The 24,437-nt window shown below is 24.8% G+C and overlaps 2 protein-coding genes across 4 annotated transcripts; one reads left to right on the top strand and one right to left on the bottom strand.

Moving 5' to 3' along the window:
- Positions 1 to 239: 239 nt before the first annotated feature.
- Positions 240 to 9,235, bottom strand: LOC112601310 (transmembrane protein 94). 2 transcript variants are annotated; one of them, XM_025348850.1, is made up of 24 exons: positions 8,971 to 9,235; positions 8,629 to 8,897; positions 8,352 to 8,545; positions 7,680 to 7,952; positions 7,409 to 7,603; positions 6,364 to 6,525; positions 6,129 to 6,300; positions 5,822 to 6,053; positions 5,640 to 5,733; positions 5,336 to 5,565; positions 5,029 to 5,252; positions 4,766 to 4,890; positions 4,492 to 4,661; positions 4,211 to 4,345; positions 4,026 to 4,148; positions 3,829 to 3,958; positions 3,556 to 3,764; positions 2,154 to 2,331; positions 1,953 to 2,073; positions 1,277 to 1,401; positions 952 to 1,213; positions 787 to 880; positions 560 to 721; positions 240 to 493 (listed from the first exon to the last, which is right to left on the bottom strand). In XM_025348850.1, exons 1-24 carry the CDS (start codon positions 9,075 to 9,077, stop codon positions 421 to 423), a joined length of 4,059 nt encoding a protein of 1,352 aa, XP_025204635.1. In that variant the 5' UTR covers positions 9,078 to 9,235; the 3' UTR covers positions 240 to 420. The 2 variants fall into 2 exon arrangements, with proteins under 2 accessions (XP_025204635.1, XP_025204636.1); XM_025348851.1 differs by lacking the exon at positions 4,211 to 4,345.
- A 5,280-nt stretch (positions 9,236 to 14,515) lies between these two features.
- LOC112601352 (BAG domain-containing protein Samui) lies at positions 14,516 to 23,234 on the top strand. 2 transcript variants are annotated; one of them, XM_025348933.1, is made up of 4 exons: positions 14,984 to 15,071; positions 17,093 to 17,188; positions 21,298 to 22,195; positions 22,720 to 23,234. In XM_025348933.1, the coding sequence occupies exons 2-4, from the start codon at positions 17,126 to 17,128 to the stop codon at positions 22,908 to 22,910; spliced, it is 1,152 nt and encodes a 383-aa protein (XP_025204718.1). In that variant the 5' UTR covers positions 14,984 to 15,071; positions 17,093 to 17,125; the 3' UTR covers positions 22,911 to 23,234. The 2 variants fall into 2 exon arrangements, with proteins under 2 accessions (XP_025204717.1, XP_025204718.1); XM_025348932.1 differs by lacking the exon at positions 17,093 to 17,188 and having other exon boundaries at positions 14,516 to 15,071; positions 22,720 to 23,233.
- Positions 23,235 to 24,437: the final 1,203 nt, after the last annotated feature.

The raw sequence follows: 24,437 nt of genomic DNA, 5'->3' as shown, positions 1-24,437 counted from the left end.
AACCATTATGTAAAAATATTGTAAATATATGTTGATGAGTAATCATGTGTTTTAAAAAAAATAATATCTAGTAATGTTAAATAAGCACACTTAATATTTTATTATTTTATATAATAAAATACTGTACGCATATAAGACCTTTTGTTTTAATTGTAAAAATGGACGTATATTTTATGTAAATAAAAATCATTCTAATAGTCAAATTAATGATTTTTTTTGTAAGCACTAAAGATAAGCATAAATATTAAATTAGTATAAATAATTAGTTAACCTAGATTACTTAAAACATTTACAAAAATTATATAAGTAGAACTCTATAATGTTCAGTCTAACGCAATTAACAACAATATTAATATCACATACATTAACTACTTTTAACCTAACATCAACTAACATGAGAAATAATTGATATTTCTTATTTTAGAACGGAGAGTTCATACCAAGTTTAGTTCCAAAATCTAATCTTGCTCTTTTTTGGTAACGTACATTCAACCTAGAACAAAAATATTACATATAATAATAAAAACAATATTGGTAAAAGTGTATATCATAAACAAACCTTATCTCTTGCCAATGAACAATCTCGTTAACAATGAAAACCAGGAACAAAGATACAAACCCAATAATGAAGGTCAATATAGATAGTTTTGAAATACTAATGTTATTTTCAATACTTTCAAAGTATTCATAATGAACTGTGTATGTCCATTGAACTAAAATACTGTTTTCAAAGATTTAATAAGACATCTTTGTTATTTAATTAACTTAATATATTTTTAAACTTACATGAATAATGAAGTGAACAAATAAGGTTTATTTAAATGTATCGTTCGTTTCCAAAGTAAATAATCCCGATGAACAAAACTTAGAGATATGGTAACTGTAGTACAACATTAATAAATAATTAATATTTCATTCATTCTTAAATTAAAAGTTTTTATTAGTAATTACCATAATGCATCACAAGGAATAGCAACATTAATCTTTGTACACTGATAATAGTGGGCTCAAATTTTGACCAACCACCCCATTCGGTTTCTTTAGGATCAGGGTATACATACCAACATTGTTGAATTTCAACGGTTGAATTATTATTAGTAGTTGATTTAATCAAATCACAAGCTTGACTTAGTGACCATATAAACATCAACACCATATTTATCATAACAGGTAAGAATTTCAGGCCATAAAACCACATTACATAATAAGACAACTATAATATTTAATCATACATATAATGTAGTTTAGTATTAAAAATTTAAATAATTTAACTTACCTCAGATGTAATTGAACATTGATTTTTTCCAGTTGGCTTTTGCATAACTTCGGGATCTGTTGGACCTCCAACCAAAGATACTGATAGTAATGGCACAACAATACATGTAAGCCATAATACTTGGCCTAAAGATAAAATTAATTTTCTTAATTAAGATAGAATAAACATTACACAAATAGCTTTTTGATTACATTTTTAAAACATTAAAATATAAACTATAATATTAAAGTAATTAAATAAAAATCACAATTAAAACTGTTATAATAGTTTGATTGTCCATATAGCTGCCAAGAACAGTACAAAAAATGGTTATGCTTCATAGACCACTGACTAATTATTCTCAAAAAGACAGTGGTTATATTGCATTGAATTTTAAATTATCCATAGTTAAAGCACTTTTTTTTGCTGTAGTAATGGTTTCTCAGTGGCATAGGGATGAAAATTGTTATTTAATATACATTATATCATTAGAGCAAACCATGTTCATAGCTGTAGTACAGTCAACAAGTATACAAAATTAATTTTAAAAAAAAACTAAAGCTAATCTACAAGGAAATTAACACTAAGTTAAAAATTATTTTAATGCAATAACAATTACAATAAACATAATTTAAAAAAAAAGCTTTTGTGGTAGACTATATAAATTATAAAATTAAAAAGTAACTAAATTACAAACCGACTGATAAAATAGGAGGTAATACAAGAGCAATTGCAAGTAGTTGAAGAAAACTAAGAGAAACCATGCAACTAGTCCAAAATTGAACACAGTTCCATATTCCTTGCATTAAATATCTCCCCTGTGAAATAAAATAAAATTAAGTCATTGAACTAGGGATTATTTCAATAAAATATTTTAACTTTTTTTAAAATCAATTACTTCCATAATAAGATGATATACTGGTAATGGATCTTGACGATTAAGTGAAAGACAACAAGGAAGAGAATTCAATAATTCAGAGAGACCCACTGGAGATATTGGAGCATCTATTGGACTTGGTTGTTGCATGATGCTAATTCGCTGACACACTTGTGGATAGATTGGCTCAATAGCAAGACTATAGTTAATATAACAGCAAATACAATTACAGGAACATGACATTTCATGTATGTTATATGTGGATAGTTAAAAATCAAATTCCAAAGAAATATAGATATGTATCAATATTAATCAGTTTTTAGATTCTAGGTGTAATGAGTAAGCTAAGTCTCAGAATTATTTTTCATACAAAAGTAGTCATAGTATTCTTATATTTTTATACGAGTATAATAAAGTTTATAAACTAAAATTGAAAAAAGAATGAAATTATTCTGTTTAAAATCAAACGTTATCTAAAGCAATAATTTTTGAGTTTATATTTAAAATAACCATATTATATAATTTCCTGTGTCAAGGTGAGCAATCTTAAATGATTATTTAATTAATGAATTGCTGATGGAAAAACTTTTTTATTATACTGCACATTATATAATATACAAAACAATAAAATGTATTTGTCCTACAATTTTAAATTAAATATTTACATTTATATTTGCTACTTTGTTGTAATTACTAAGAATTTGTATGAAAATTAATCAAACTAAAAATATTTTTTTTCGATAATAAAATTAATATGTGAGATTATAATTTTGTTTTCAATTACATAAAAATTAACAATCAAGCTATAATATATTCAAAATTTGTTAAGTTAAATTTAATTGATTTTTTAAAAATAATTTTCTGTATTAATATATCATACATTTTATTGTTAATTAAATTAGAGATAAGACAATTTTAAACAATTTCTATAATATTTCAGTCACAATTAAAATTTTGTAAATAATATATTTATGTCTGTTGGCTTTTTTCATTGGAGTATTAAAGCCAATCTTGAAATGATAACTATTAATAATGGCAATAGTTTAAGTTAAATAATAAATAACAATAATTTTAATAAGTATAAAAAAAAAATGTCAGGGTAAAATCTGACAGGCAAAAGTTTAAAAATGTAAATAGATAGATACATTAAAATTATAAATTGTTAAAAAAAGATGCAAAATATTTGATTGTATAATATAATGTATGTGTGAAACAAGACAAGAATAATGTGCATTTATTTACTATTATAAAAAATAAATGAAATGTGCAAATAAAATATTCATTTTCCTATTTGAAGGAAAAAATATTTTTGTTTAATTTGAAGTATTTATACTTTACATTTTGCAATATAAAGACATATTTTTACAAATTAACTGAGGAAATGAAGACAGCATCTGCATATATTAAATAAATACCTAATTACCTTGCATCAGCTTGCATAAATATACCAATATTTTCAGCATTCGGAGATGATCCCAGTACACAAACAACTTCTCCATACTGCTGCATTATGGATATCATTTCTTTAGTGGCCTCAGGAGTGCAATCAGTGAATAATGAAACTAAAAGTGGAACATTATCTATACATTCTAGATGAGGTCGAATGTTCTCAATACCACGAGGCAGTTTGGCCTATACACAATATTATCATTTAAAATAGGTAGCAAAGTGAAAAATTATTTATAGGAATATTTACTCTATTATACATATCAAAATTAACAGGAGCACTTTGGTCAGTACTATCAGACATGCAGCTTAATGAAGGCCATTCTTCTCCATTTTTTTCTATTTCAATTACATTGCTGTTATCATTCATAAGAGTATCCCTTAAAAAATATTTATGATTCATAAACAATTCAAATAATATAAATAAAATTTATAACACTAATATACTTTTGAATCAGCATTGGTTTTATAATTTTTTCTCCATCATGTTCTATTGTAACTTGTGCGTAATCCATATTCAAAGCAGTTGGTGCTGACATACTAATTGTACGAGACATATTTAGAGGCGCACTGAAAAAATATACTATTTAAAAATATTTTATCTAAAAATTTATTTTGAAAATTAAAATTACCAATTTATATTGAGGGGAGGAAAACAGTCAGCCGATAAATTATGTTCATATTCAGCGAGTTTTTTCTTCGACTGACTAGTAGATGTTAGTGGTATCAAAAAGCTAGTTTCATCATCACAAGTAGCTGCACCCTCACTCGATTCAAAATCAAAATACAAACACTCAAATTTACGTGCTAATAGTTATAAAAATCAAATAGTGTATTTAAACAACAATTAGATAGATTAGTATTACAAACATCAACACACTTCTAAAACAATAATCATTAAAAATATTAGTACCTAGGGTCAAGACGAGTTCTTGTTTGAGTATCACCTAATAAAGAAATATGACAATTCCATCCACTCTCCAGGCCCATTTTCTCAGAAAAAACCCTAGACCGAAGTTCATTTTCTTTACTAAAGTGAACAAATCGTATACAAGCTGTTTCTAATAGCTCAATCAATTGAACCTAAACAATTTAATGTACATATATATATGTAAAGATTGCATTTATTTATTTAATATACATATAAAAAAACTAAAATTTAATTTATTTATAAAATTAATTTTTACCATATCATATTGAGGTTGATACTGCATGGTAACCATTCCTAAAAATATTTGATTACACTGTGTTTCAAAACAACAATTTACATCTTTTGAGTTATACTCATGGCAATCACCAAATAGTAATGAATCTGAAATATAAATTAAATTTAACATCTAATATTCAAAGATATTCAAACATTATTGATTAAACACTATTACAAAAGAATATTTATTATTATTATATTATCATATATGGTATAATAAATGATGGCATAAAATAAACTTGCCAGAAGAATGAAATTGTGGTTGCCTTTTTTTATGAGTTGTTGATGTCCATGGTTGAGGTGTTGGACTACGACATAATTTTGAATATAATTGACGACAATCAGCTGGCAACTCTAAATACATTTCTGAGAAACTTTTGTCAGGAGGTAATGGAAGTGGCCGGTATGAAAATGCTGTACAATAAGCTGTTAAGCTAGTTCTTTGATAAAAATCTAGTACTTTCTTCCTATAAATAACATAGTTTATTTTTATGTAGTTAAAAACATAATGGCTATAGCCTATAATAAATGTTATAAAATTGATATATACCTAACAGAAGGAGAAACAGGACTAAGATCATGACCATCCCAAAAATCTATGCAAGCATCCAATATTATGTCAGCAGTACCTTGGCTGAATAATTGTAAACTTGTTGCAGCTTTACCAATACTTCTCTCTCTTAATCCTACACATACCATATGAGGAAATGGAAATTTTAATTTAGTAGTATTTGGTAATGATCTGGCAAATTTAATATCTCTTCGAACAGCATCAGCTTGCTAAAATTCATTTACAATAATTTATTTAATTTTTTTGTCATTTTATAGGTAATAGGTAATAACCAAAAACTTACAACATGTCTATAAGTGGATAACTGTAATTGAAGTTCAAAAATATCATCAGCCGATTCTGAAAATCCTATTTGTCGAGCTAATTCACAAAGACATCTGAAAGTAACATATAAAAATAATAATAATAAAGCATTTTTACAATTTAATTACTGTAGTAAACTAATAAACATTAAAAATAATTTACCTTCGGTTGGTAACAGGAACAAGCACTTCACTATACAAAGCTTGACAAGATACATGTGCACAAAATTGAGCATAATGAGCATGGGTTGATGGATTACAAGTATTTAGTAATACTGCTAGACCTAGAGGCTTTAAAGAAGTTATATGATTTGACCAAGTTGCATCATCAAATTGCAACCTCCAAGCTGAACCCCGGTCATGAGTTAGATCAAGTACTTCTACTGTATAATTTTCTGTTTAAAATTTAATACACAAGTCTTGATATTTCAAAATCATATTAATTTTTATTTTATTTCATAAATATATACCTTGATTCTGAATAGTACTGTCATAACTTTTTCTTTGTGTTTCTTTAAAATTAGGAGTATCTACATAATTAGACATTGATGACGATTTGGAAGGATTTTGCAAAAAAAAAACTTTTTCAGCAGTTGGATTAGGCCATGATAATATACCTTTTTTATCAACACAACATAAAGCCTTAAACATCGGTAAAAAATTATAAGTTGATTTTTAATTTAAATATCAATTTAAATAAATTACCGTAACAGATCCCATTACATGCAATAGATTGGTAGATCTATGTAAAAAACTACTATTTCCAAGTATACATGAGTAAAAGTTTTTCCATAAATACTTAAATGAAAATTCTAAAGAGTTGTTTTTTGCTTCAGTTTCAGTTTCTTCAAAAAGATCTTTATTTTTCTAAAACAAAAAAGAAATATTTATTTAAATACAAACACAACATTTATGTTTGTATTTGGTAAAACCTTCAAAATCAAAAAAAATTGATTAATATTTTATGCTTTCTTGATAAAGTAGTGGACATTTTTTTTAAATTATGATTATTAATTAATTAGCACTTCATTATAATTAAAAAATTGAAAGTTGAGAATATTAAATATTATTACACTGAAAAAAAAACATTAAAAATACTAATAAAACTACATTACAACTAACTTATGGTTCAATTTTATTATATTTTTACATAATAGTGATATAACAGTACAGCTATAAATGATATAATTATCAATTATAAATAAATATATTGTATTTGATTTCAACCAATATGTTACTTTTTTTTTTAATTATTATAATATCAAAATGTATTACATTTCAACATTGAAGTGAACAAATAATATTGAACAAAAATATTAGTTGTTAGATCCAGTTACTATTTAAAAGAATTTAAAATTAGTAAGCAGGATAAATTCAAAAACTGATTTGATTAAAATACATTTATTAAAGAATAGACGTTAACTTAAAGATTTTTTTTGTGTTTGTTTGAGGAGTGCCAGATAATTAGTTGACATATTAAGGAACATAATATATAGGAAATCATAATATTCACACTACAGTTTATAAAAATACTAGAGATATTGTGATTGAGCTCTAAAATTAAAATATATTTTGCAATCTGAAATAGAATATCATAACAATTTAGCTAATATCTAAAGCCTAAATTCATAGTCTAATGTGGATATTAAAGGGAATTGATTTAAAAACAAAGATATAAAATACTGGTCAATTTCCCTATACTTGGTATATAGATTGAGAAAGCAGATTTGATATGTAATATTTTAAGAACCTGAACTATGGAAGACGATTGTAACACAGCATTTCCATAACATGTCATAAGTGTCCATGCAATTGGTAACATCAATGGTAGAAGTGGAATAAGTACAGAGATTGGAATTACAATAAACATTGATACCCAATTACCAGATTTTAACCAAAGAGTGAAATAAGACCAACGCCACCAAACAGTTAAAATGGTACTTCCCTAAAGAATAAACAAATATTTATAAAAAAAATTTCTATTTAATATTTTGATAAAAAATAAAATAAAATATATTTACTAAAAAGGTAGCAGCAGCAAACTTTTGCATGAATATTATTTGTAATAAATATAAGCATTTTGTGTAAAAGCTACATGGTCTATTTTGTGATAGTTCCAATGCAAGTTTCAAATTATTTAAATATGGAGTTTCATTTAAAATATATGCAACATTTTTTAATGGATTACGAGATACCATAGTTGGTACAGTGGTTTTGTTTTTCATAGTAGATGCAATATCTGGATTAAATATTTCCCATCGTGTCAATTCTGCTGGAGCCCATTTATCTTTATCCTGTTCACAATAAAAATGCATTTTATTATAGAATTTATAGTAATAATTATATAAGTACACATGTAAAAAAATGATAAAACACTTAACATAATCCATAAACTAGTAATGATGATGTACTAAGTACATATTTTACTGATTAATTGATTAAAATGTTTACTGAAAAAAATAAACTAATTTAAACACTTAATAACTTTAAAATACCAATGTTATAAAATAAAATCAATTCAAACTAAAATCAGGCACTTATTTTTAATCGAAAATTCTAGAATAGGTAGGTAATACAAATTTTTTAATTTCTTTTGAACTTTAAGTAACCAAGAGTATTTATGAATCATATTTAATCGTATATAACAGTGTATACACTATAAACTATTCATGTATATTAAATAGATTACAAACCCTAAGCCTAGAAACATGGCATGGAGAAGTTTGTCCTGGTTTCAAAAGTACTATATCACCTTTTACCAATAACGCCCAAGGTAAATTTACAAGTACACCATCACGTTGAGTCCATTGTAAAGTAACTGATGGAGAAAATGGCATACATAAATGTGGATAATTTTCTTTCTTCCAGTGGCATTTGTCTTTATAGCCTTAATTTAAGAATAAAATAAAAATTAATTTTAAAAATCTACGCTATGTTATTACTATTTTAACAATGTTAACATTTTCTTACAATTCAGTTTTTTCATCACATGATCAAGTTTGGTGAACATTTCTTCATGTCTTAATTTGTTATCCCATAATACAGTAGCAAGGTTGATAGTTAATAATATGAATAACAATATTCCATCATCAAACAAATACCACATTTCATCGTACACTAAACTAATGATGATCAATGAAAAACCAGAAGCAAACATTATCAAAGCAGTAATCCAACAGATACTAGTAAATGGACTATTATGTTTCAATGCATCTTGAATCCATAGTCTATCTTTGCCCCTATTAAAAATATATTATTATTATTATTTATAGTAAACAGGACATAAAATAAAAATAACTATTATAAAAGTACTGTTGTGTGTGTTGATTTTTAATATGATTTCTAAGCGACAATATTTCATTATATAATGTATGTAAAGCTTCAGTAGTTGACAATCCTGGAAGCCCTTCGTTAGTCATTGCTTTTATTTCACTACATACTTTTTCTTAAATAACATCAAAATTAAATAAACTATTTAATATAGTTGTGTATTGTTAATCGTTAAATTATTACATTATACCTTCTAGTTCTACTTAATTTAAGGAAACTGGAAAAGTGGAAAGTATTAAGTAATTGATAAAATTGTGTGTATATAGTATAATATGTTAAAACTTATCAGTTATAAATGTTATCAATTTATCCTTCATTTTACTGCGGTTACATTAAAAAATAAATAAATAGCTAATAGGTACTAACATCGATTATAGAATAGACTATAAATAATGGAACTATGTATATAGTAGGTTCTGAATATTCTAATTCAAATGTAAAAGATTACTTTATATTAAAGTATACTGTAATACTGTATACTTATGTATTTAACATAGAAATGTCATTAAAACGTTTGGTAGAAATTCAGTGTTGTAAAAATACTTTAAGCAAATTATATATATGAGTAATATTTATAATTCTTTCCAAAATTTAAATCCTTTTTATGTTTATATTTTGCAATATTTTAAATTTTAAAAATATAATTAAAAAACATTTTATTTTAAGTATAATAATTAACACTTTTTAAATAGGTATTGTATTATTGTCCCTTTAATTCAAGCTTCAAGAGCCTTCTTAGGAATATCACTACATAATGTAGGTACCCATTTTATAAAATATAGAGATCAAGCAGTTGTGTAATGTGTTTAACCGTCATAAGTAGTTTATAAATTATATTTAATTAAAGTATTAAAAAAACTTAAGTGTAAAAACATGTTATATTTAATAATAATAGTAATAATAAAAAATATGTTTTAACCTATAACTTCCAGTAATAGGTACGAGTAAATGACATTAGGAAATAATATAATATTGTCCTCTCAGTTAGTTAATTTATAACTATTACATTCAACATGCGTTTTGTTTCCCATAATGTACCGACTGCCGAGTAAACAAGTAAAATATGTCTATACTTTATAGTGAAATGCTAATTGATCATCGCACTGAATAAATAATAATATAATAATAATATTACTGTTTTTTAATAATTATAATTAAATCTAAAGATATTTGTATATCCCCTATGGTCCTATCCACCAAATAAAAAAACTGTTTCGTGATGCCACTACCTAATAGTTATTATAAAATTTAAACAATAGACTTACTTTATTAAATAAAAATATCTACATATACATTACATACAGAACCGAGTTTAAAGTTTTTGTTGACTTGCAAGTCAAATAAGATAGTGGACCCCTAGCTGGATTTAATAAGAACATGTTTTTCCTTATCTTCTCAATTTGTCTTCATACTAAATTACTACAATATAACATTAAAAAACAAATCACATAATCACATTGATTATTTAAAATAAATATAATAAGTGTGACATAAGTCTTATACGTTTCAATCATATTATACTATAATATTTTTAATAATTTTTTTAAATCTATCGGTAAATGTACTTTAAGTAATTCTTTGGGGACTCCAAAAAAGCGCGACATTTATCCTTAATGTCCCTCTGCCAAATCCAACCTTATTACATACGGAAATTCTTGAACTGGCAATGACTAATACCTATTACTCGCAGTAATTATGTAGCTGTGACAAAGTTCATGACGAGCGTATGGGGAAATAATAAATAGTCTGTCTAAAACCGTGGTAATTTTTTGAAAAATTCTGAAAAGTAGGTATAGCCGGTATAGGTAATCTCTATTCTATGGTATAGGTGCTCTACTTGTATTAATATACTGATCCTAGTAGAGGCTAGTAACGTATATGATAGCATACTGCATATTAGCATGGTGTTATAATATGACTTATTATTCTAGTATTAAGTAAAATTTCGCTGGTCAATAATAATAGGTATGTATCCATCAAAATAGAAGGTTAAAATATTTCATTTTTAATATTACATTATTTTAATTAGGTACCTAAGTATTCAGTTTGCACGCACATCATATACTAATTATAATAATTCAGTTACCTATAGGTATGTATTATGTATTTATTAAAATAATGAAGTAACCGTGTTTTGAGTTTACTATAAAACGGTTTGATAATATTTTTGTAAAGTATTTTCTTTAATAATTTAATTCCGTATCTAATAGGTATCCGTAATCCGTCTATCAACCACCTGTAATTAAACTTCTCAATGGGTTGTATAATGAATTCCTAGTGTAGAAACACAGATTAAAATTAAGAATTGGATATCTATTTAAATAATAAAAAAAAAATTGTTTGTAGTTCAAATGTTTTTTAATATAATTAATACACATTGCAAATACAATAAATATAATATTGTAATACTTAAATAATTTAATGAAGTTGTTACTTGTTGACAAGCACAACAATTACTTAGGTTTAGGTTAGTGTAAATATAATTATTATGTAAGTACTTACAAATACTTCACATAAACAAGTTCCAATAGATTTTATTTACATAAATGATACAATACATTTAATTATAAATATTAATTATTATATATATATAATTTTCTATTTTTTTTTTCAATAACTATAAACCAGGTATCTGTTCAAAAATGTGATGATAGTATAAATTCCAAATCTAACAAACTAGGTAATTTTAACTGATTATCAATCATAACATTTATGTTAGTGCAAGGAAATAGGAATTAGAAAGATAATTGATTTCAAATTAAATGTTTTCACAATAATTTCACAAACATTACTTTTAGTAGATATTTTATAAAACACCTAATACATTTTTTCAGCTCTATAATGTAAATAATTATAAAAGTCTTTAGGTAGCCGTAACATAATAAGTTTTCAAATTAAATGTAGAACATTTTCTTGATTAGAGTATACTTCTTTTTAATTTTATTTTTAAAAGAACGAAAAATATTAACAATCTGTTTTTTTTAAAACAATATGTAAGTAGGTTACAAGTATTTATAATTTACAGCATATGATTAATTTATAAAGGAAACTGTTCACTAACAACACCCCAGAATATTTGTTTTTATTTACTTTATTTTTTTTAAAGATAAGATCTCTAGACCAATTATGTTTTATACGAAGTTTAACATTACTAAGGAAAGATAAGGAGGAGATATTATGGATGAAAAAATTTGAGTGGTTTATTAATTTAGCGTGAAACGTTTATAATGAGTTTTTGCACTATGAGCACCACAGTGAGCCCAGTGGCGTCCGTCTACCCAAAATCTAATAAAAGGTATTTATTGTCATATTTTTAACTATTTATCGTAATAGTAAATACTAAAATACTAGTTAATCCAAAATTGTTATCCATTGTTCATTCCATAGTCCTTACCAACCCATCTCATTTAAATAAAACTTAAAAGTAATTAACTCCGATGTCCCTTTGCCGCGTTATTGTCCAGAATACCGACCAAAAAATTAAAAACTAAATTAATAAACTGATTTGCGTCAAGTTGCAACTTTATTCTCTACCCTGCCACCGAAGTGATGTAAGAGTAAAAATATTCCGGCAGATTCTTGACTTATACCACAACTGTGGCATGTTTTCTCCGCAACATTTAAATTGTAATTAGTAATTTATAGGACATGCTTCGGATACAGTGGTTAATCATATCCTCCCATGACTTAATTAAGAGGACGCTACACAGACATTTGTTGTCTCTATCTTACAAGTGCGTAACATGGTAAATTTACGTTCAGTATATTAGGTTTAGCTTCGTTAGTTTAAAAATTAAAATAAATCCACCTATAATGAAACTTGATGTTAAGAAAATTTTCTGTGTTTGTATGTGAGTTTTTACGATAATACAATTTTTTAAGTGAATTACAAGCAATATTTTAATTTACTATATTTTACATACGCAAAACTCGCTAAAAATGTGAATTATTGTAAAAAACCCACATTCAAATACAGAAAATGTTCTTACCATCAAGTTTTATTATAGGTCGATTCATTCTAATTTTTAAACTAAGAAACTAAAATTAATTTACTGAACGTAAATTTGTTATATTACGCACTTGTAAGACAGAAACAACAAATGTCTGCAGGGGTGGATTTAACAATTTTCCGCCCTTATCCAAAAAAAAATTTTCCTCCTTTATTGTAAAAAAATTACTTATGTACAACAAAATTTTCTTACATAACAACATTTTCTATGTATTATGTAATTATTTTTTTATTTAACTTAAGTTTAATAAAAAATGTTTTGATTCAAATGTACCTAATATTTTTTCTCTGTTTTTATTATACAAGAAAAAAATAATAATAAATTTATTAAATAATTATAAGAAATATTGTTCTAATTGGTATTTATTGCACCTATGGATTTTAATTATTTAATGATTTTTTAAGCTTGGAACAAATGTTTTATCCTTTACATTTTACATACCTATTGTACATTTAAATATTTCTTAGGTAGGTATGTAAAAAAAATAATCATTAGATCTCGAGATAAGTCGAAATATGTTATGTAATCAGAAATTTTGTATTTTTCTTCGATCGGATAGTCGTAATCATTCAGTTTTTACCATCATCTTATTGTCATAACACAGGCTTAGATATGACATACCGAGTATAATACCTAACACAGAGCTCTGTGATATGATATAATATTACATAAAATTCTGAGATATAAGTCTAAATTATCTTACATTAATCACATCTAACGTAGTAGGTACCTTTTAAATTTTAGACATAATATTATTTACTAGGTACATCATAAAACGTGGTAATGATAATAAATTTAACTATTTGAACTTATTGAACCTAATAACTAACCAATTTCATGCGACCACGTTCGACATGATTATAAGTAGGTACCTACTTAATAGTTAATACACAATTCACGAGATCGGTAACAACCAACAACGGTGAATTTACCTTAGATCATAAAATAATAAATTGTAAATAATATATCATATAATATTAAAATATAGTAATGTAGAATCATTTAATTTAAAGAACGACAATTTAAATAAATATAATATTGTAATTTGTGTAAGGAATGTACAGGATCACAGCATGCTATCACTAAGGCGGCAAAGCGCTACATGAGTACTGAGTAGTGAATAGTGACTAGTGAGTACGCCGAGTACGGAGTACTGACTACTGAGCATCTGAAAGTTCAAACCTTTATATTATAGAGTATGTATATAGTACTATGTACGTTGTACGTAATACGCAACGCAATGAGTTGACTGTAACCACTGTAACCGTGATATTATCATTTTTACCATTGATAAAAAAATAAAGAAAACTGAAAATCATCTTGGTCGTACTTTGAGGGTCATATATATGTTTAATCTATGTACTGGTATTCTGTGTTATCACTTATCATATAATTTCACTGTATCATTGGTCCGTAGTGTTGGTTGGCGGGGGGTGACTGACGCGATTGTCCGATTTGCCATTTTTACGTTCCCCGCGCCGCGCACCCATCGGATTTACTCGAATCTTCTAGATTTGTCTACCCGCCGCCGTATCAGTGTATCTACTGTATCACTGTTCAGTGTTCAGTGTTCACTGATTATTATTTGTTTTCCGACTTAACCGTGTGTTATACACATTACACTTTGAGTACTTTATTTGCAGCTGGCCCGACCGTCGCGTCGGTCGCTTTGGTTTCGTTAAGTTCTAGCGGTCACCGTTTTTATTATTATTTTTATCATTAAAGTTATAGGCTTACCCCGACCCCTACCGTTGTCCTTTATATCTGTATTCGTCGTTTTCGACCCTTTCCGGCAATCGTTAGCACGGATTCCCTGTCCGCCGCCGTTTCAATCAACTATTAGCGGACATTCATAAATATTCTCTCGTAAATTGCGTCAAGTACGATCGATGCCGTGTCAAGAGTAATATGCCTTTTGCTGATCGACGGGATCGTAATAAGTCAAAGTTGAGCGATCGTATTCGCGGAAAATCCACAGACGAAATATTGGAAGAGATCAATAGAGAATTCGGCAACACCGGCGAGAATAGCATGTTTTTCGACAAATCTGACTCCAGGACTTCTCCTACAAGGGTACGTTCGTATTAATATACATTATACCTTAGTGTTTTTTGTGTGAATATTGTTTATTTTCTGGCTTATTTTGTTTTGTTGGAATATAATTAAATGGAGTTGTGGGTATACAACATGTGTCTGAAAAGTTCTTAAGGACGATGCTAAGTAAAATTCTAATAATTTAAAAAATTATTGATTACACTTATACTTTACTATTTCACTATTTTTCAATAAAAATTATGCCTTTTTTACACATATTTGTTAATATTAAAATTAGATTACTTTATTTTTATCATATATTATTTCTAGTTTCTAACTAAATTAATTGGTACCTATTATAGTTATTTTTTTAAGATTTTATCTTCATGAAATGTTTTGTAAATTATTAATTTAAAAGTTATTAGAAAAGTAGAATGTAAATGAAAGTACCTGTTAATTATTTTTTTTACCTTCGTAAAAATGTTTTTTATTTATTTTTTTCTGAGATTGTCTTTAATCTGTATTCAAGTAATAATTTATGACCCTTTGAGATGATACTATGATTGATGGATTCTATTATTTATGTACATTCTAAATTTTAAATTTAAATTAAGGTATAGGTTTTAACATTTTATACTTTTCAATTGGTTCATTTTTATATTTTTAATAATCTTAGTATTATTGAGAACAACTCATTTTAAATTTGTATAATTACCAAGAACATGAAAATATTTTATCAACTATAATTCACATTTAGCTGTGTGTCATGTTGATAGTATATCATAATAATTTATTATAGATAATTAAAATTAGATTAACCAAAAAATATATTTTGAATGTACAATCATTTTTCAACAAATTCTAAACTTTTCAATTTTCACTTTTATAGTCATGTGTTTCTTTGCCTTAAATTTTGTCTTAGGTTATCAAAATGTAATCAATTGAACCTTTTACAATAATTTTCTATAAATTGTTGAGCCTTTAAAAAATCGATTTTATCTATTTTAATAAAGGTGCTTATTAACTATTATATTTTTGCAAAAAAAAAAAACCAAACTTTTTTTTTAATATTGAAGAAATAGTTTTTGACTATTTTACATCATAATACACATTTAAGATACATCTCTATAATTAATATTTACTTATCAACATTCTAAGTATAGTATCTAATCTTATTTTTATTTTTTTTAAAGTTAAAATTGTGAAATAGTAGTTATTTGCTAATTTTTATGCAGTAGGTTATATAAATATATGAGTACATTCTTGGAGTTTTTATTCTAATTTATATGCTATTTTATCATACTATGATATGACAAAATACTAACTTTTTTGTTTTTTACCACATGCATGTAGGCCAAAGCATTAAAAAAAAATAGTGTTAAAAGTACTATATTATATTTTATTACAACACTACAATATAATTTTATTACCAAACCATAAAAATTGATAGAAAATCACTATGTATATTATTTCTATACAGAGTGTTAAACATTATTAGGTTTTTTATATTTTTAGGTTGGAAGAACTAAATTGTATTAAATAGTGGCCCAACTTTAGAAAAAATTAATTCATTTATTAACATAGGTACAGATGAAACTTCATTGTTGATGATTAAATACATTTTTCTTGCAATGATTACATATGCATATTTTTTTTTTTTTATTAATTTTCTATTGATTTTATAGATTTTACATTGATATAAATTAATTAGTGTTAAGCTAATTTAATATATACTTTATCCAATTAAGGTCTTCTTTTAATTAGGTTATGGTTTATTTGGCACACACAAATCTAGCTAGCATTCTTCATTGATGAATATTCTAGAGCAGTTGGTGTGGCTATCGCCTACACAATTTTATGCCCACACACTTACAATAATGTTTCAATGAAAATGGTTTTAATCTGTTATAAATAAACATATAGTCACTGTTGTTTGAAGTTGTTACTACTCTCCAGTGTATTCTTACTTAAAAAAAAATATGTATTGACTAACAATTTAATTTTTATCTAATATATTAGTATTTGTTGTGTGATAAGTTTTTTTTTGTGTGTTTCTTCAGTGAGTAACAAATATTTTGCTGTTTTTGGATGTTATGGAAGCGGCCAAAATTAATCCTGTCATTTATCCTTTATCACCCTCTCATAATTCCACTTTGGTAAGTTCAAATATTTATTATATCGGGGTCCAGTGATATATTTTCATATTAGTAATTACATTACAGTTAAAAAATATCCAACAATATTTTATTAATTTAAAAAAAAAAAAAAATTCTCCATTACTTAAATATTTAAAAAAAATGTATTCATATTTTTTCTTAAATATATTTTTAATGTTATGGTATATTTGTATATAACATTATTTTCAAGTATCTTAAATACATGTTATAAAAATTTATTCTCAAATTTATAATATCTTAATCTTAATTTATCACGATTTAATTAAACATATCAGTTTTTATTTAAAAATTGCATTTTTTTCAAAATAAAGATATCTACGTTTAAATGAAATATACTTAGTTTATTTTTTTTTGAGTTTTTATTTTCTTTTTATTTTTATTTGTTTTACATAATCAAGTTATTGTGATTTTTAATATGGATTATTATTTTTTAAAACTATTATTTTAAATATAATTTATCTAAGTATATACAATTAGTACATTAATTATAATAATATTATGTTTCTATGGATTACTACTTATCACTTAAGCACTAAACTAATATGAGAATTATTATCTACATCCTCAAAACAACATTTATATTTTAAAATTGTGTTTTAATTAATATTAGTAGCATAGTTTTTAATATTTATTATAGCTTATTAACTATTTTTCAAAACAGGTATGTAATCAGTTTCTTAAAATATTATTAATTTAAGTCAAATATTGTATCTTATATCCAACAATAATTTTTTGAATAATTGATGTATTGAAAGTATTAGGCAATATTTTTATTGGGTGAAATCCTTCCTAGTTTCTACCATATTTGTTTTAAGTGGTAATTTTTTATGAGTTAGTAAAGATAAATGAAACACATTGTGTATTTATTTTATTCATCTTGTTATTTTCCAATAATAATAAAAAAAACCAATTGTATGTTACCTATTATTTGAATATAGTTCCACTATGGTAATGTGTTGCAATGTATAAAATCAATGTGTTCTTTTAACGGTCAGAGTATAGTGGGTTTTGATTTATTGAGTAATACTCAATTTATATGACTTAATCTGGTCTCAGAAGACTGATAAATTTCATTAACGATCTATGCCCATATTTTAACATTTAAAAAAATTTAATTAAACATTTATACTTGCCATTTCTTAAATTTTAAGGATGATGCATTTAAGTTGAGATTAGATTTATCAAATTAGAGTTTTTATAATTATCATTGTTAAAAATTGTAATGATTTTTTTATTGAAATTGTTAAAATAATAAGATTTTTTTTTATTATTTCAGGAATTACAAAGCATTTGTTTAAAATAAACTGTATATTTGATTTGAATAGCTAATTACACATACAATATTGCTTATTAGTAGAAAAATATAATGTATACATAATTACTTAACAAATTAATTATTTGACAAATAATGCATTAGTTATCAGTTCATTTAAAAGTGTTTAAATTACTATGTATATAAATAAAATAATTTTAGACTTTACAAGTGTAGTATTCGAGTAACAAATTGTAAATTTTTCTCAAATATTTACCTAACTTAACTATCAATATATGTTTATGTTCAGTTGTCATCTAATACTCTAATGACTAAATGTCAATGTCAAACAATAAATAATTTGTACTTATAGGATATTCATTCAAATGTGATATCAACCATTAAAAATAATTAATCAAACTTTTGTGAATTTTAAAGAAAATAGTATAACATATTATTTTTTTGTACCTAATTCAACTAACTTCAATTATTTACTTGTATAATAATTATCTGTTTAAATTTATATTTATTGTAATACTTATGTTAGAAATATTTACCAAAATCAGGAATTTTTCATTTAATGTTTTAAAAATTATAATAATATTTTTATTATTAAAAATTCATGCGATAAATTTAAATACTTCTAAGTCATATTCAGAATTAAATTCTATCTCGGTTTTCCAAAATCTTAATGTTTTGATAGAAATTTCATAAACCTGTAAATTATTATTTTTTTTCCAACGAATTTTATTATAAATACAGTTTTAATTTTTTGGTAATAATTATCAATTAATTGAATTTAAAAAGTTTCTAGAATATTTAAAATATTTAACTTAAGTTTTAAACTTGAATTTGTTATGTTTTTACAAAAAAATAACTATAAAATATACATATGATTCAGTCCAACTTTTTGTCTAGAACAGCGTTTTATATTCATGTTTTGATGTTAAAATATAAGTCGCAAATAATTTAAAATGACCTGAATAGTATTATACATATTTAACGATTTTTTTTTTCATGTTTATAATTTGTGTCAGAGTTTTTAATTACTTCTGGTTATTAGGTAACTATCTTTTTTTTGATAATTGTAGTAATTAATAATAAGGTGTAGCTGTGTAGGACATATTGTATTATCCCACTATTGTGTATTACGTATGGTAATTAGATACCTAGCTTATTTGATAGGTTTAAATATTATATATTATTATCAATCATGTAAAGTAAAAATATACTATTTTTCATCAATGTTTAGATTACTCATGCAAATAATATTTTTATATATAGAAAAATATAGTCTATAAATATTTTTAGAATATGTTTTTATTTATATTTCATTAATAAGGCTAAACCCATATTATTACTTATTTATTTTAAATAAATACTAAAATTTTATTTACTATTATTCTTACGTGTTTTTACGCTGAAAATGTACGTATGTATATTATTCCATCATTAAAATATTTTTCTTCCTTTACAATATGCGATCTTTACATTAGTGGAACATATTAAATTTAAAAAACATTTTGATTTGATGTATAATTTATAAATATTCACGATTTTTGATAATTTTATTTGAAATTATTTATATCTTTTATCAAAATGAAAGAAATGTATTTTATAGTTTGTAGTAGTAAACATTTTGAATTTTGGCTTTTGTGGTATGTACTTAAATTTTTATTTCTTTGTGTATTTAGGTAATTTACGAATTCAAGTAGTGAATAACGTGTAGTCAGCCTGACTTAATTTCTTAATTATTGTTCTAGTACTTTGGTAGAGAAATATGTAATGGGTTTTGTTTTTTATTTTTAGCAACAAATTATTGGCCAGGGTCCCGGCATCGTAGTCTTGGCTGTGTTTCTATTTCATGTAATCCCCGATGGCCGACACTAGTTAAATGTTTTGTAACATAATTACTATAGATAAAATAAATTTTTTAATCGTAAATTCATGATTTTTGGAGTACAATAATAATATATTATTGTTATTATTATTATTAATATTACTACTTATCACGATTTTTATTCATACAAATATAAAATCATGATTATGTTTGTAGTGGTATAGGTCATAGAATATAAAGATATACGTATCTATAATTTATTGTTTTTACTTTTCAATAATAAATTTATTAATTTGATTGTGATGAATACAGCATGAAAACACTGTTATAAATTACAGATGATCAATGTTTCTAAAACAAAATTTAATTATCTTATTTTAGAAATTTAACTTAAAAGTCATACATCAAAAATAATTTTTATTTTAATACATAGTTATTTCATGGTCACTGATAATCCAGTTCTATTTGATTTAAAAATAAAGAAAAATTATTATATTTTTAAACTGATTATGAAATGTTAAATCAGCAATAACAACAATTAACATAAAATATTATTTTAAAATTAATTTGCACTCTTGTAAATATATATATTACATTACCGTGGTCCGTTGTAATTTAAACTAATCTTCATGGTCTTCCCTCCCACACACAGCCTATAGTCTTTAACTCAATATGCGAAATATCATTCCCTGGTAAACAGATTGTGTGAATAAAATGTGTAAGGTTGACATTAATTTCTTCATAATTAACGATCAGAACTGTCAAATATAATTAATTTTACATGCATTTTGTTTATTCATGTATAATTCCGTAATATTTAGTTACTATTGCTTAAAAATATAATCAAGTATATATTTTTTTTTATTATTGATTAATTTAATTTGAAAAAAAAAATTAAACTAATATAAATCCTATATTTTGGCCGTATGCATTAGGTTGTATGATTGTATGAGACTTATATAAACATTTTTTTTTAAACTGTTCTTTATTTTTTAGGAAGAATTTCCGTTTGATGATGACATGCTAAGAGGTCATTTGAGTGTCCGTTCGCATTTAGAAGATTTAGCCAAAAGACACCCAGATCTTGCTGGCCATTTGCGTTGTCCACCTTGGGGAGGTGAACCTAGTTCGAAAAATTGGAGTCGTAAACGTACTGTGTCTGGAGAAGATAACGTACCTGAGGGACAATCAGATCTTAACCATAATTACAACGATCAAAATCAAACTGATTCTAGTCCTGATAAAAAACGATTTGAAGAAGACATGGATAAGCAAAATCAGCAACCATTCGAAAATAATTCTAGATCTCAGGAAAATGATGATAAACCTCAAAGATTTGTGTCTAAATTAGAATTTACACCAGTAAATCCTATTAATAATCAATCTGAAAATATTCAGCCACAGACACAAACACAACCTCAAACTGATGCTTCTATGCCATCACACGGAACTCAAAAACAACAACCTAATGTGCGACACATTCCGATTTATGTGGAAGGCCGTTCTGAACCCGTGTATCCAAAAAATGTTGATCAAAGATTCAATGAAAATAATAGTTCAAATTTGCCAAAACGATCTGCTGGTAAACAAACTCCATTTGCACATCATTCCTTCCATGATCAAAATACTGCACAGCGCCGACAAACACCTCCTTCTCAACATCATCAGCAAACCCCTCCAAATGAAACCAGGTCTACTCCTCCACCAAATTTACGCCAACAAGTAAAACCAATAGATGCCTTGGAAAAAGTGCAAATGGTTCAAGCTGATGTAGAAGAATTAGCAGTAGCTGTTAATCAATTTTCTGGTTCCTCGCGTATTGATAAACAATATATTTATTTGGATGAGATGCTTACAAGAAATTTGATTAAGCTAGATACCATTGAAACTGAAGGTAATATATGCTATAGTGTAAATATTAAAAATATTAATTTTGATTAAATATATTTTGCTATTTATCACAATATTGATTAAATATTATTTACTATAGAATATAGATAACCACAAGGCTTGGACAATATTATTATACTGATGGATATTCCTAGATTTAGATTTTATGATGATTAAGCTATTTTAATCACAAACTATTTATGCATAGTTATTATCTATTCCTTTAATATATTAAATTAGTCCATGATTGTGTATTGTTGTTTGTATATAGTTTCAGTAAAGTATATTTTAATTGTTTATGTTGACTCTTAATCAAATCTATTATAACGTGTAAATTGTAATATATTACAGCTGTGTGATAAATATTAAAATTTAATTAAGTAAAATATTATTAAATAAAGTCAAAAAACTAATTATTTCATCCTTTATCTTAAATAGCCCAAAGTTTTCATCGATTTAAAATTATTAACATCTAGACACTTCAAAAATTAAATAAAAAATGTAAATCATCTGTTATTTATTTTACAGGAAGAGATGATGTACGTGCGGCTAGAAAAAAAGCAATCAAAACTATCCAAGATACAATTTCTATTTTAGAAATTAAAGCTCCTCAACCTCAAGAAGAATTGAAAGTTGAAGAATCATCTGGAAATGCAACTGAAACTGTTCCAGTTGAAAATGAGACTTCTGAAACTGAAAAAGTAGAAAGCAATAATTAAAATGTAAAAACCATACCAGTAGTTCTTTACAAAGTATGGTTTATTCTTATAATTTTTATTTTTTCTGTTTAACAAAATATTCTATAACTGTTGTTCCAATATTTCATTTACCTATAAGTTCGTCTCTTGTCTGTTAATACTTTTTTTTTTAACTTGGTTAAAAACTTAGTTTTTGTTAATTTAAACATTTTATCATAATAATTATATTCTGTGTGAAGACTGGATACAAAGAAAATAAATATGCTTATTTATTCAAATTGTCTTTAAGAGTATATTTAGTAGAGAAATCATATTTTTAAAATTACACTTTAAATTAATTTTTATTTGTATATTTAAAAACAAATAATAATAATAATAATAAAAGATAGTGAAAAAATATTTTGTCTTATATACATATATTTTTTAAGATTGTAATGTGATCTATTTATATATATATTTATATAACGCGTGTGCGTGTGGAATGTCATACAGTGTCAAATGATTTATTTTAAACTGGAACATTTTTTTACTAACCAATATAATGTGATAGAACGTAATCAAACACAGACTTGATTAGTTATCAATCATTTGTTAAGGATATTAAGCATTGTTAAAACCGTTGATTTTTATTTTATAGATTACGAATTTTGCTTAAGCTAAATCTTTTGAACATCACTGTTTTATATTTTATATATAGATAATGTATTAGATTATTACTATTATTTAAGTCATGTATATAACAATTTAATAACAATTTTAATGTTAATATTTAATTTGATAATCCAAATGTAATTGTTAAATAAATTCAAAAACTGAATTACAACACTTTTGTCATTCAATTTAACTGTTTATGCTATTTAGGTTTATCGTAACAAAGCAATTTTAATTAATGCTCACAATGATGTTTTGAGCTTAATAAATATATTTTATAAAAAAAAAAAATATATTTCATTCAATAGTTATGCAGAAATACAGTTTAATAAAATTCTTATATTCATATATATTTTATATAACATTTATCATTTGTCTTACTCATAACTATGGTGTGTTCATATATTTTAATTTTAATTTGATTAATTTCTGTATTTAATTTACTTATCAGCTGTTGTAGTGGGCTGTTAAATTGTAAGCACACTACACCATTATGGCTTAATGTATTTATTAATAAAATAGTTTTTGAGTAAATTATATGATTTACTATTTGTATTTAATGTTGATTGGTTTTACCTAAGTGAGTATCAACATAATGAAGTTCAAAGATTTATAAAATATTTAAAATATACTAAATTGATTATTAGTTAGAAATTAATTTAAAAGTAATCACCTTGTATTCAATATTAGGTAAATAATAATATTTTGTGTCTAATGTTTCATAGATGCATCCAAGTAAAAATCAAATGTATCAAGTTGCAAACATAAACATTTTAAATACATAATTATTATTTAAACAAAAAATTATCTATTACTAATAGTTACATTGTTTTGTTAATTTTCGTCTGTGGAAAAATTGTATTAAGATGAATTATTTTTGTTAATGTAGTCATAAAT

This window comes from Melanaphis sacchari, unplaced genomic scaffold (genome assembly GCF_002803265.2).
Source record: "Melanaphis sacchari strain LSU unplaced genomic scaffold, SCAv2.0 Contig77_pilon_pilon, whole genome shotgun sequence".
Classification (NCBI taxonomy): Eukaryota; Metazoa; Arthropoda; class Insecta; order Hemiptera; family Aphididae; genus Melanaphis; species Melanaphis sacchari.
Note: the sequence above shows the minus strand (reverse complement) of the source record. Positions and strands in the feature narration are given on the sequence as shown.

Coding starts and splice junctions, on each gene's coding strand:
- LOC112601310 (XM_025348850.1), bottom strand. CDS start 9,077: ATGACTAACGAAGGGCTTCCAGGATTGTCAACTACTGAAGCTTTACAT. Junction 4,891..5,028: donor ACCACAATTTCATTCTTCTG/GCAAGTTTATTT, acceptor TTTATATTTCAG/ATTCATTACTATTTGGTGAT. Junction 2,074..2,153: donor TATATCATCTTATTATGGAA/GTAATTGATTTT, acceptor TTTATTTCACAG/GGGAGATATTTAATGCAAGG.
- LOC112601352 (XM_025348932.1), top strand. CDS start 14,907: ATGCCTTTTGCTGATCGACGGGATCGTAATAAGTCAAAGTTGAGCGAT. Junction 15,072..21,297: donor CCAGGACTTCTCCTACAAGG/GTACGTTCGTAT, acceptor TTTATTTTTTAG/GAAGAATTTCCGTTTGATGA. Junction 22,196..22,719: donor AGATACCATTGAAACTGAAG/GTAATATATGCT, acceptor TTTATTTTACAG/GAAGAGATGATGTACGTGCG.